Genomic DNA, 14080 nt, shown 5'->3' with positions numbered 1-14080 from the left:
GGGAAAGCCCTCAGTGGTGCATCCACCACTCTGCTGCTTGGATTTGGCCACAGTGTTTTGAGTGAGGAATGCTGTTCTCTGATATGTGCAGAGGAACAAACGTTGCTCCCTGCCTGTGTTTGGAATAAGTGCTAACCTCCCACTCCTAATTATTATCTGTGCTGCAAAATACAAGGGCAAGCCTCTGCTTAGTGTGACATTAAATAAGGGAGGACTGGCAAAACCAGAAGAGCAAACGAGATTATTTTATACCACATCTTCTATTACAATCTCTTTTTTTGTTTTTTTTTTTCTTTTTTGAACTGTCCTGTGCTATTGCAAAGAAGGAAGAACTAATTAGGCCAGTTGCTGAAAGTGTTTTGCCACCCACACTAGTGAAAAGAACTCTTTGTACAGAATTAGCTCTTACCAGCTGTGCTATATCCAGTAATTTATCTTTGCCAAAAAAAAAAAAAATACTGCTTTAGTTTAGTCCAATTAAACAAGTTAGTGTAAGCTATACCCTATATCCACACAAACATGGATATCAGCTGCTTAAAAGCTGCTTTGCAAATAATTATTTTCTCCCTCGTTAATTTTTCTTACTGTTTGTACAAAGGGCTGCATGGAGGAGCACTGGGAGGCTAAGGCATTTGTGTGTGGAACTGGTGGTGTGTGAGCTGTCCCCCTGAAGAGCAGTGTGATGGCAGGACACTCTCCTCACCTCGGGCAGGCTGGAGCACGAGGGCTTGGCTTTGGCTTGGTGTGCTGCTGCAGAGGATGTTTGCCTTGGCACTGAGAGGCAAGGGGAGCAATTCCTGCCCCAGGGGAGAGGCAGTAGGAAGTCAGAAGCCAACCTGCCAACCTGCCGTCACCTGGAGTAACTTCCAGAGGAACAGAGTGCTTCACTGTGTTTTGCGGCTATGGCTCCGCAGATGTTGCTTAATGAAGGAGATCAAAGTCATGTTTTTTGACTGGGGTGTTGTTGGTTTGGAAACTGAGCTGGACCTGAGAAATTATTTCAAGGTGACCCTGGCACAATGGATAGCAAGTGAGAACTCACAGGCCTGAACACTGACTGAAATTCAACAAATCTCTCTTCAATCCTAAAACATGAATGTCCTTTCTTCTCATTGGCCTCCTACTCAGGTTCTTAAAAAGTGTAGACGGTCTAGGCGGTGAGGTTTTTTGTGGCTTTCACTGGAACTCTTCCAAAAGAGAGGAGGAAAAGAAAAATGCTCTTTGAAGCTTGGAGGTTTGGAGATAGTAAACCAAGAATGATGGCTTAGAAAGAAAAAAGAAATCTTTAGATATCTTTCATCACAGAAAGTAAGATAAACAAGGAATTCTCTTCATGATTTTGTCAGGAACAGATGACTGTAGTTTAGTAATCTGTAAAAATTTTGCCAAAAAAAAGGAAGTTTTTTTAATGCAGAAAAATAAAAATTTATTTCTGTCCTGATATATTTAGAGATCTCCTAAACACTGCAGTAGGGACTTGATATGTAAGTATTTGCCTCTGTGGGGTGCTCCTTTTGGGGCAAAGATGCAGATTGAATCAAAAACTTCCAATACAAAATTTATCTTTGTAAATACAGCTATATTTTCTAGAGATAAATTCAATCTGTTATTTCTTCTCTTTCAAATTTAATTTTGTAATTTGAATGGGCACAAAGAAAAGCCCAGCCTGTAACCACATCTGAGGTGTATGTAAGGTAACATCAGTGCAGAGGAAGAGACATATTGGAACCTTAAAGTAAATTGTTCCTCATATAAAATTAAATTTAATCCTTGGTTATAGCCTTCTTGGAGGATAGGAGAAATTAATTTTCTCTGTCTTGTATGTCTTGGAAAATTGTCTATGTTACAAATTGACCTTTTTTTTCCCTGAAACACAAAAGGCCTTGTTACTTTAACATGCTAGTAAAGCACCTGTCAGTTTTACAAAACACAATGTACCTGGTGCCATCCTGTAACCAGCACCAGGAATTTGGTATGGATAGACTGGAGTCTTGAAGAAGATACATCACCACCAAATAACTAAACTATGGCTAACATCCATTCAAATGCAAAATTCAGCAGGTCACTATGTCTTTCATGTTCCCAAACACAGCTTCAGTAGCAGATGAAAAGACTTTTTTTTTTAAAGATTCTTCTGGTTCAAAGGACATTAACAAAACAGAAAATTTAAATTTCCAAGTTAAACAATATTACAGTTCTGAGTTTTATTTTTGATCGTTTGGATAAGATCAGAATAAATAAAGAAAACAAATCCAAGTTTATTTAGTTAATATGATATTCCCTTACCAAATGTACACAGTGTGTTACATTTTAAACTAAGAATATTCAATGCATGTTTCTGTAGTAGGTGATTGTGCCAACCTGTCTTAATTGATGCAGTTTTCCTGCTAGCTGCAGAGAATTCTTTTGTTTAAGCAAGTAATCGAAGATCTGAGCTGTGAGAGTAATTATACATCTCTGTACTTCTGCTACCTATGTATACTTTCTATAAAATATTGGGCAGGATGCTGCGGAGAGAGGTAGCTCCCACAGGAGAATCCTCAAGCATAATACATGTTGTGTACTTGTTATCAATTTGTCTCGTGGAATTATTACTGCAGGTGTTTGTGCAGCTTCACACTTTGGTACTGCAGATACTGAGAAGTTTTCTTGTTCAGAAAAATCAAAGTGAAAGTGTAGCAAATGTGCACAGGTGACAACTGTGCTGTGTAAGATACTACAGGGATGAACTCTGAATGGATGTGAGCACAGGCCCAGCTAGGATCAGAACAGTTTCTGGCTTCAGCATCGGGGGTGACCGACATTTTCCACACTGCCAAACCAAATGCATTTTCTGGAGCCATTAGCATTGGCATGTGCCACAGCATTTTCTTCACTGAAGAATCAGTGGCTTTAGCTGTTCCCAGCACTCTGGGCTTGCTCACTTCTGCTTTTGATCAGTGTCAGCTTCAACATATTCTGTGGCATGTTTCTTGTATGCATCTTCCCAGAACTACATCCTCCCAGTCCCGCTTTTCAGTTCTTGCTATCTTGGTACCTACTGTCTTAAATTGTCTTAACTCCTAAAGTTTAGCATTTCCCAAGGAACATACTTTATATACTTTTCCCCTTGCACTTACTTTATGTACTCTTCACTTAAAAAGGTGGTGAAAATGAAGATTTTCAAGGCTTTAAACAGTCATCATTTAGACAAGCAAATCTCAGTTAAAGATAGAAAAAGTCCATATACCATTTGCTGCTCTGGAACTTTCTCTGAGTTTGAGTGGTTTGGGACAAAATCAGGTATTTTCAGGGACTGGAAGAGACAATCAATATAGAAGGTGATGAGCATTATTAAAAAAAAAAAGGCAGGGAGGTACAGGTGGAGTCATTTTCTGAAAGATATTAATTTACAAACGCCATATACCTCTTTGTGTAACTGTTTAGCAGCTATTCCCAGCAGCCAAGTTCCCCATGAGAAATAAGACTAAAGATGATTCTTTCAGTACATTGCATTTCTGGCATCTGACTTTAAATACAAATGCTGTAAAAGGTGCTCTTTAAATTATGATTGTTGTCATAATGTTGTGGCAGCTCATTTTAGTACTGCAGTAGTTCACAGTATGAAAATTTATTAGGGCTGCAGAATTACTTGATCACGCTACTCAGTAAGCATATTTAATATCTGCTTATACCCGTTCATAATGACTACATTTTCTTCACTGTTCCATTCCAAAAGTCCCTTAGAAGTAGTGATCCAAGAAAACATTGAAGATTAAAATATTTTCCTTTAATAATGACATTTTAGGTTTTGTATGTATTGTGTAGTTAGTGTATCTGCAATACAGAAACATTACAATACTTTCATGGACATGGTGCAGAATGTGTGTTTTGTGACAGTGGCTGTTGTATTATACTACTGACAAAAGTAAGGCAGTCACTCACATTGGCATTGATGAATTCTGCTTATGTAGTTGCTGCAAAACATAGGGTCCTCTGTGAATGGTCTGGGTATTTAAATACCAAATCTCTCAGCATTACTAGACTACCTGTTATACTACACTCAGCACAATGTTATCCACATCTTTGTCTCTATATTTTCAAGCACTAATGTTTTATATTCCTTTCCTTGCTACCCTCAGCATCTTAACTGAGTGATTTCTCTCTTCATGCTATATTGAGAAAAGATCAGGCTATATTAGGTTTTTACCCTTTAGCCACATGGGATTGACTCTTTAGAAGACCTGTTTTTTCTGTGTTTGGCTGCTCTCTGAAGGTTGAGGTTTTCTATGCAAATATGAGAGAAAAAGCAAGATGCTGAAATAACACCAGCAGATAAAAAATAGGGAGGGAGGAGAGGTGGGAGCCTGGAGATTGCCAGTATCCTGAAAGCATGAAAAGATCACACTCAGAGCATTACGTCTGCACACCTGCTCCTTCCTTGGATGTGTATTGTATCAAACCTTCACCTGGCTGTTTAAGCCCAAAATCAGTCACTGCTTGCTTTCCTGTGGCCCACTCTCTGGCATCTTTGTAAGGTAACCTTTGCAATAGCAGAGGGTTGATGCTTCCCCTTTGCAGCCATCTGCTGTTGGGCTCTGCATGCTTTTTAGATGGCATTTTTCTTGTCACACTCCTTTTTAGCTGCAGGCTGAATGGCTTGCAGGAAACAAGAGAATTAAAACTGTGACTTCACTGAAGGCCCACATAATCTGGTTCACTTGGCTTTCATAGAATTATAGAAAAATACAGGGTGGAAGGAGCTTGAAAGATTCCTGTTTTGCTGTCTCTTATGAAGACCCTTGTTACTTCAAGCTACACCAAGTGTAGCTATTTGGAGTAAAGGCCGTGTCTGTTATGCCCATGTTGTTTCTAAGGACAGCAGCATTTTTGTGTAATTTTAAGAAAAAGGGGTTCTCTTAACTGAGAAATAGTAAGTATTTAAAAAGAATAATCTCACCATATACAAAATACACATGAATATATATGCTTACAGTATTTTATGTGTACATCATTGCTGGAATAGATAAGATTCTCTGCTCCTTTCACTGAAGAGGATCTCTTCAGGGAGACCCATGGAATAAATTAATTAGAGCGTTAAATAAATACTGATAAATAAATCATCCTGCTTCTGATAGGCCAAATGAAGGTGTTTAAGATAAAGTGCATATGGTTGTAACAAAATTACATAATTTATCATTATTAAGAGAAAGAACTTTCAGATAGGTTCTAACCTATTAGCTGTATTACTTCACACCTTTGTGAAAGCCAGACAAATGGCAGCAATAAATTAATATTTCCTGCCTTCTTAAAAGCTTCATGTAGCAGCAGTTGGAGGATATGTTATGGGATAAAGAAACAAAGAAAATAGCATTTGCACAGCACAGGCTTGCAGAAGTAAAATACAATACAATAAAATACAATAGTTCTAACTTCTCAGCTCTCTGCTTTGCTTCACTTCCTTTCCCATTCTCTGTAGACAAATGGAATCAATTAAAATAAGGGAAATGTCTCCAAAATAATTTTTTTCCACATTGATTCCAGCTCTGGAGAGCTGGAATAACCTATGTGTTTAAGAAGCCAAATGCAGTTTTTCAACATTCTTTCCTGAGTGAAAATAAATAAGGCTGCTGCTGTAGCATTTAATACCAACACAAAGATTTGGCAAGCAACTGAAGTTATTGATGAGGTTTTGGTTCCATTTGAGTTGTATTAATTACTGTGTACCACACTGGTGTGTTTATTATTGCAGTAAAAGATAATTTCAAAAATGGCTGTCCATATTCATGTAAAAACAAACAAAAAATATTAAACTGACCTTAGTAAATATGAAAAAATTCTTATAAAGTGTGCTGTGTATAGCATATCAAATTTTGGGTGTGAGGGAGAAAAGGTAATGCTTCTTAAGAACAATTGCCACTTTACTTAAAATTGGCAATAGGATTGCAAATTGGTTGGCATAATCTAATAGGAAAGACTCTAGGTAAACAACTTATAAGACTGTTGCCAGCTTTTGAAATAACCTTTATTGTTGACCATTTCTATGCTTGTCAGCATTCACTTAAAATGCATTTTGTAGTCACCATGAGAGAAAATGTGAATGTGGAACTTCTTCATTTAGTTTTAGAGGTCCACATTAGCAGCTGTAAATGCAATAGGACTGTGGCGTCATCAGGGATTTTTCTTTCTAGTTAAGATTCAGCAGTGTGCCCATGAGATACATCTGTCAACTTTCCAGGTGCAACAGGGAAAAAAAACCCCTAATTTTATATATATTTGTGTGTGTGTGTATAAATATATTAATAGGACCTTTTAGTAAGTATATTAACAGGACCTTTTACTTTTTCTCCATACTAAAGAACCGTGAAAATGTACGTTTATATGTGATCCCTGGCTGTAATAAGGTAACAATTTCTTGCCTGCAAATTTGTAAGAAAAGAGAGAAGATGGCTATGTTTATTATCTAGAGATTGGTATTTTAATTTTTCATGTATTTATGCATATGTATATAACAACCTGTATGTATATTAGATATGTAAATGTGTTTAATATGTAAAGCTATCTGTTGTACATCAGCTTTAGTTATAAGCAACATTTCTTCAAGAAAAACAGGAAACCATTGTTACTTCTCCAGTGATGACCTTCTTGGGAGACCATTTTTTTTTAAAAACTGACACCTAGAGAAATTGCTGTCTTGTGGTGTTTCTATATTACTGTGCTGTAGTGGGACTTTTGTGTTTAGGCCTTGCATTGTCCAATAAGTTGATTCTACATAAGGTGAAAGTGTTGCACCCTCTCCTGTTAGGCCACTCCTGCTTTTTTCTGCCATCAAAAAATAAACAGTGGCATGAAAAAAAAAACCAAAAAATACTAGTTAGTTTGCTTTTGAGGGCAGAAAGGTTGTTGCCTAGCTACTTACCTGAGTAATTTTAGGGCGCTCACCCTGAAATTTATCAGTGAGACCTCACACAAGCAGGTAGCTAGTTGTTTGGAGATTGGCAAGTTTGGCAGGATGATAATAAGGATGAGCAATTCAGTGCCAGTGAGAAAAAGTATCTTCATCCAGGCTCAGCAGGATTTGTTAGAGCTCATGGGTTATATGCCACAATTATAATTCTGTAAAGTACATGGGAAAAAGAGATGTCTGGCCATCTTTGTGCTGCAGAGCCTAAGGAAGGAAAAATGTGGTGATTAATTAAGTAGACAGACATTTATACAGGGCTGTCAAGGAAGGATGCCATCATACTTTTCAGAGCAGAACTATTCACTCTGAGTGAAGCAAATAAAAAAAAAAAATTAAAACCCAATCACCTTATATTCATCCCTACAGAAATATGAGCAGTCACTTCTACCTCATCTCTGAGCTGCAAAGTAAAATCTTAGTGTGGATAAAATACATAAGACATACCACATACCTTCAGAAACTGGAGATTATAATCTAGTAGTATTTTGCAAGTAGTAGCAGTAGGTCTGCAAGACCTACTCCACCAGCTGTGTCAAGATTGAAAGGCAGCCCCCAAGATTCAGGTTAGCCCCAGGATTCAGGTTAGCCCCCAGGATTCAGGATAGCCCCTAGGATTCAGGCTGCCTCCCAGGCCAGCACCTCCTGCTGCAATTGCATCTGTCACATGGCTTGGCATGGAAGCCACACACAACCTGCTCACCAGCTACAGATGTCCCTGAGAGTCAGACACTGGCAGCCAGGCACCTGTGGAGAGCACAGAGTTCAGAGTACAGTCAATTTGGCTGGATTTGTTGAATTTTTAGGGTAATATCCTGTTCTTTCAGTGTCTGCAGGACATTCAGATTTTGCTTCTATAATTCTTCTTAATTCTATAATTTAATTCTTACTGCACCTCCCCATACATATCTTTGATGCTGTTATATAGGGAAAACCTTTTCTACATTATTTTCCTCACCAAGGGCAGTGAAAGATTCCATGAAGTGGCTAATTCCTGTGGTTGCTTCCTGCCAAAGAACTAGTTCTTGCTTCCATATGAATACACAAAGACCTAATAATCAGAGAATGGTTGGATTACAAGATGAACTAGTGCTTACTCTTCAGTGATTTCTTTTTCACCATTTGTTGTCTCACATCTGCTGATAAATCCCATTCTGAAGCCCAAAGCCTTCTCTTGGATTCAGATAGAAGCGAATAGTAAGGTTTCAACAAGTCTTCGTGATAACAAAAAACAGCTGACCATATAGATTTGTACTAAGTCTTTGAACAAATTGTCAGGTTTTGAGGGCTGGACCTGTCAGAACCAAAGGCAGAATTTAAACATCAAATAATTCAAAAGGAGCTCCAAAGCAACATTTATATTTCTATTTATTTTCTTCTCCTGATGACAGTGTGGTTCATTATTGCACATTCTCTCCTGGAGAATTTAATTGCAATGTGTTACCTAAAGAGGTAAATATACTTTTGGGTCACCAAGTTTCTGAGCAAATAATAGAGCCTTTTTCCCAAAAAGTTTCCTGTGGTCAATGGAACTCCCCTGGCTCTGACCTATGCACTGGCTTCCAGCCACCTACCAGAATGTGGCGTACAAGCTACAAACATGCACGATGGAAAAAGAGCACAATAGCTAGCCACTTAAGTCTCTAATTTGGGAGAATGATCCACAGTGAGTGCATGCTGCTGAAGTTCTGTCTTTAGACTCGGGGTGGTGAGGACACTGTAAGAAGGCTGTTGTGGTTCGCAGGGTTAATGAGTGTCAGTGTGTAAATACTGGTGCAATCCTTCTGCTGAGGCAGGGGATGTTTATGGATGGGAATTTTTCAGCAGCTATAAATGGAAGGTTTGTTTGTTTTGTGTAAGGCACATGGGAAAGGCTTGATCATAACTTTAAAAATTCAATGCTGGTGACTTAAAAAGAATCCTTAGGTTTCCAAGTTCAGCCTACAGTGCCATGGCAGAGGTTCTGGAAGGGAGGCAGCAGAGCAGGCAAGCTGCAGCAGCCCAGCAAAGGCTGACAGCACAGCACTAGTGGCTCTGCACTTGCTGAAATGACTGCACGCCTGTGGTTTGCTAAGGAAGCAGCTCACACATAAATCTGTGCTTTTATTGCATTCGAGTCAAGAGGTGCAGCTGTAGATAACATCACCTGTTGGCACAGGGACAGCAAACAGCAGCTTGTACCTTTCTCCTACAAAGCCATCTGCCCCAGCTGAATATGATTGACTGAGAAGTCACGTACTCAGTCTCATGTATCTCCCCAGCTGGGGGAGAGAAAAAAAAATGCAATTCAGGTTTCAGCATTTTTGTAATCCCTCTGAGCCTCCCATTAAATTTGCTCTACTGTGTGGGAAAGGATTAAAGATTCTTTGGGCTCCAAAACACAGTATACAAAAATTAAGTACTTCAGCATGGTTTGTGGTAAGGCAGCAACTAAAGTGTATAGCCTACCACATAACCCAGAGCAGCGAGTTCTCTTGACAAGTAACACTTGTTGACAGCTTAAAATTTCTGTTGGTAACACATGCCACAGTTGTGTATGGCCTTTGTATTAAATATTCTGTATGTAGCGTATTTCATAAGTAACTTCAAAACTAATCAGAGTTGTTCATATGCTGTTACTAACTTAGCTCAGAGTGCCAAAAGAAGGAAATATTTGTTGGCAAGGAAAACTTCTGTTCCTTTACAAACAGCTTCATAAATGCTCCCTTGTAATAAATATTTCAAGATTAAAATCAATGTGTTACAAGTTTCAGACAAGGCTGTTTATCAAGATTAAATAGTTCATTTCCTAAAAGGCAATATTATTCACATTTTATGTGAGTGTGAGCACAGATGAAAAATTTTTATTCAAGAGAGGCCAGGATTTTTCCCACAAATAATGGTAAACGGAAAATGCCAAAAACATTCTTTCCCTGATTGTTTGCTGCTTTGGGAGCTTGACTTGCTGTTAGGCCTAATTTGCACAATATTAAATTCTACTAAATATACCATGCTTAGTGTAATTCAGCATCTAGCCTTTTTTGTCCTAATTCGACACATAAATGTATGAACCTTTCTTTTTTTTTGTGAAAAGGACACAGAACTACTGTGTACCCAGGCCTGAAGGAGAAAGTATGGGCAAGAAAGGGCATAACAGATATTAAAAAGTAGATTCCAAAATCCATACTTTTAAAAACAAATGTTTTCTTCTGCTTTCATTACCCTACTTGCATGAAACTTCTTCCTTCCCCAACTCAGCTGCTAAGCCAAGAGCTGTGTGTGACAGCTGCCAGCTGCTCATCCAACCGCAATTTACCAATGTTATGGGGCAGACTAGAAAGTGATAAAGAACAAGATAAGTCAGAGCATCAGTGTTGCATTTTTGTCATATTTCATTTCACTAGAAAAATAAATATAGGAGGTCTGAACACCACCTCGTGAACAAGAGGTAACACCAGTGTATGTAAAATGCTACTGCTGAACTAACAACTGTTGAACTGTTTTCACCATTTGTATGGCAAATTAAATTAGGATTCCAAAGGAGCTGGAAAATAATGCCATACCATGCCATTTATATCTAGGCTCTCCACCTAAAAAAGAGCATAAGAAATACCTGCTGATTATATCCATATTTTTGTTTTTCATTATATTTGTCTTTTCATTTTTCTCAACATAGAACCTGCTTCCTTTTTCTCTGTTGTAACTTCTAATGGGTTTTTTTGAGACTTTAAATGGTATTCCTCAATTTCATTATTTCAGGATTTTATATGTGCAGGTATTTAGGTATTTTATGTACTGGTTATTTTTCTTACCTTCTGGAGAAGTGTATTATTTACAAAAAGAAATGTTTATAGAAAGAAAAATAATTATGAAAAAGCTTAATATCTGGGCTATTCAGTTCTTGGGTTTTGTTGGGGTTTTTTTTTTGTTTGGTTGGGTTTTTTTGTTTTTTTGGGGTTTTTTTGTGGAGCCTAAATTATAACCTGTTCACTGATATTTTGGTTTGATTTCAGGGTACCATTGACCATATGTACGCCACAGAAAAATTGATCATTGAGCGTCCAGGAAACACATAGCCAAGAAAAACCTCTGATCCTGAAACAACACTGGACCATCTTCAGCATCCTACAGTGCCACATACAGAAACTGCACATGCATGTCTGAGCTTGTCTGATCAGCATAACAAATGCCTGAGAGACTGTTTTTGGCAACCAAAGTTTTATTTTCTAAAGGGTCATATGTTCTAAGATAAATGGCTGTGATTTATAATAGTATGTAAGGCAGTCTTGGAATCTGTTTGCTTGTGTGTCCTATGTCATGGAATAGTTCCTGCCTGCCCTATTTCAACAATAAAACTCCATTATACTACCTGCAACCAGCTACATTATTCTGCTGCTGACCTTGTCTCTCACTGACCACAAAAAACATGTTAGATTTAAAGCCCCTCAAGATTTAAAACCCTTCACTGAGTTACTAAGTTTGTATTAATCCTGTTGCACTTAAAAATATCCAGCATCTGAACTAAATAAGTACATATTTTATTTAAAGTATTAAAACCAGAGATGGTCAGAATTTTCATCTCCTGGACTTTGATACTTACAAGTATCATAGGCTGCATTGTGTGGTTTCCTTGAAGAGCATCCCTTGACATTTCAGGAAGTGACATAAAAAAATCACTAGTTCTTTCTTTAGTTTCCAAGAGTTAATAACCAGTCTTGTCCTACTTTTAACATAATTGATCAGAATAGCAGAATGTAAGACTTGACTTACTGAGACTTGGGAGCTTTCAAATGTTTTTTCCTGACCCAGTCCTTTAATTTGTTGAGGTGCAGCCATTAGCAGAAAGCTCCACATCACTTTATGAAAGATTTCCCTTTCTCACAAACATCATGAATTTTGGCAGAAGAAAAAGAACCTAACTGGAACAATAACTCAAGTGCTATAAGTCATGAACTGGTAACAAGCTTTGTCTAGAAAAACTGCTCAGCATAGCATTTTATTGATTATTCTTAAATCCACAGAACGCTCAACACTTTTAAGACCATAGATTAATAAAAAAGCAAGCAAAAATTTTGATCTGGTTCTGCTCAAGTCCTTACTGTCCTTGAATTTGTTTTCTATTAGAAATCTGCTGAAAAATTAAGCAGTGCAAACCTGGCATACAGGAAAAAAGTTTCATTTTATTTCAGTGAACTGTTATGGGGTTTTTTAAGTAGAGAAACAGAAGCTCAAAACTAGTTCCATGGCCCTGTGGCCTTTAAAATCTACCCCTTCTTTTTCCTGCTTCACAAAATTCATCTTTTGTTTATGTTCTTCAGTGTTGTTCATGCTCTGCGAAAACATTATTAAAGCAGTGTGTCTAATTAAAGTGTCTAATTTAGAACAAACTCCCATTCCTCACTGCCCCTTAAAGTGTATTTTACTATTTTGTACAGTTAGATTAAGATCTATAGTAATGGATTTCATACGGACAGTACAGTGTACAGAATAAAATAGTGTGTACCTGAGACTGCCAATGTAGTCCTTTCAATTTCAGATAAAAAGCAAATACAGTAATAATTCTCACCTTATTAGGTGTATAAGTATTGCAATGTAAATCGCTTTTGGTGAACAGTCTATTGAAATGGAATTTAACTATTCTAATAGGTAATATACATTAGATTCTGTATTTGAAATCTCCATATTCACAACTGGATAATTAAGTGTACTTAAGTTAATGGCGAAAGTGCAGGGGAAGAAGGGTTGATTGCTCTTTAAGCTTCCAGTGAGCTCACAGAAATGCAGCATCTTACACTCTTGGATGACACAGGCTTGGAAAGGCTGCTAGTTTTATACTGTTAGAAACCTGGTCGCTAAAACAGCACATGTAAAATCCTTGTCTAAAACAACTTAATTACTGGAACAAGCACTGCACATGATTTCAAGATCTGAGAATGTATGCTAGAAAGCAAAATAAACATATTTATAAATAGCATAGCCCTGATTTATAAAGAGGAACAACTCCATTGGTAACATTTTTACTATTTAAATCTATGTTTTCACCATATTTACAAAATAATAAGGGGACTTCTTCAATGCATGAACAGTTCTTCAAAAATACCTTTCCAGTGAAGTTCTTCAGCATTGTTTCCAACAAGAATACAGCTGTAGATGGTATGTGCGGTCATACAGACAGGCAGTTACGGGAATGGAAAATGTCTTACTAATTCCTTCCAAACTATGAAGGAGATTACTTCTCCATGAATGCCTAAAAACTCTGTTGTTAAGTTTTTGTGGTAGATAGAAAACTACTGCCGTCCCAGTTCATAGCATCTGCTCCAACCTTCTTTCTCAAGGTTACCACTCAGATTCTGTCTCCCTTACTTACTTCTACCTTCAGAGGAGCAGTAGCAACCTTCAGCTACAGAGTCTACAGAGAGAACCATCCAGGCTGGGGGGGGGTGAAAAAGTAGTGGTGCTCTGTAGTTTCCCCCTGTTTCCAGTCCATGCTACAGAGGGTAACACAGCTGACCTTCTCAGTAAAGGAAAATTAGTTCTTACTTAAAAATACTGATCAGCTTATCATACAGTATTTATACTGTACTTATGCAGTATTTATACATTACTTATTAGAAGCAAGGTAAGAACTCTGCTGCTACAGTCCAAAAGTCTGTGTAATGCTATCTAGCTTGTTAACAGGAGTGCAAAGCTAGCAAAGATATTATTACTTACTCCTCACACCCAACAGCATTTTAGATGCTCGTTTACTGTTTTGGACAGGCCTATATGTTTCGTTTGCTTGTAACATACATGTAAGTGCATGGTCAGCTAGTGTTAATTATGTGCATATCAGTTGTACATGATTGAAAGATACCTCCAAATATATTTTTCCCTTGCCTGATGTCAATTTTAAGGTATTTTGCCAAAACATGCCCAGTTCTGTACAAAAACATAGCTTGACAAACGCTTTATCATTGAAATCCTACAAGCTCTGGAAGAAAAATACTTGCTAACCACACTGGCTTAGGAAGTCGAGCCCAGTTGTAGTCTGGGATGACTTCAGTGTTGTGCTGGTGTCCACTTGCCCCATTCTTGCTCTTGGCTAGGGCTGTGCTCATGGCTGCCAATGGAGGGAGCGGACTGGAGAGCTGGCACTGTGCTCCAGCCTCGGAGCTGCTGTGC

At 37.9% G+C, this 14080-nt stretch overlaps 1 protein-coding gene across 2 annotated transcripts in view; it reads left to right on the top strand.

Moving 5' to 3' along the window:
- Positions 1-11294, top strand: part of LYRM4 (LYR motif containing 4) — an 85169-nt gene extending 73875 nt beyond the window's left edge. Inside the window, exon 3 of one of the 2 annotated variants that reach the window (XR_014953334.1) lies at positions 10933-10996. Coding sequence is in view for 1 of the 2 variants with exons in the window: in XM_021534771.4 (XP_021390446.1) it covers positions 10933-10995 (63 nt within the window). In the remaining variant the exon portion in view is untranslated. Of the gene's footprint in view, positions 1-10932 lie in introns of both variants that reach the window. The other variant, XM_021534771.4, reaches the window with a different exon arrangement.
- The last annotated feature ends 2786 nt before the right edge of the window (positions 11295-14080 follow it).

This window comes from Lonchura striata, chromosome 2 (assembly GCF_050655825.1).
Source record: "Lonchura striata isolate lonStrDom1 chromosome 2, ASM5065582v1, whole genome shotgun sequence".
Taxonomy (NCBI): domain Eukaryota; kingdom Metazoa; phylum Chordata; class Aves; order Passeriformes; family Estrildidae; genus Lonchura; species Lonchura striata.
The sequence above is the reverse complement of the archived record's forward strand: the minus strand, read 5'-3'. Positions and strand labels throughout refer to the sequence as shown.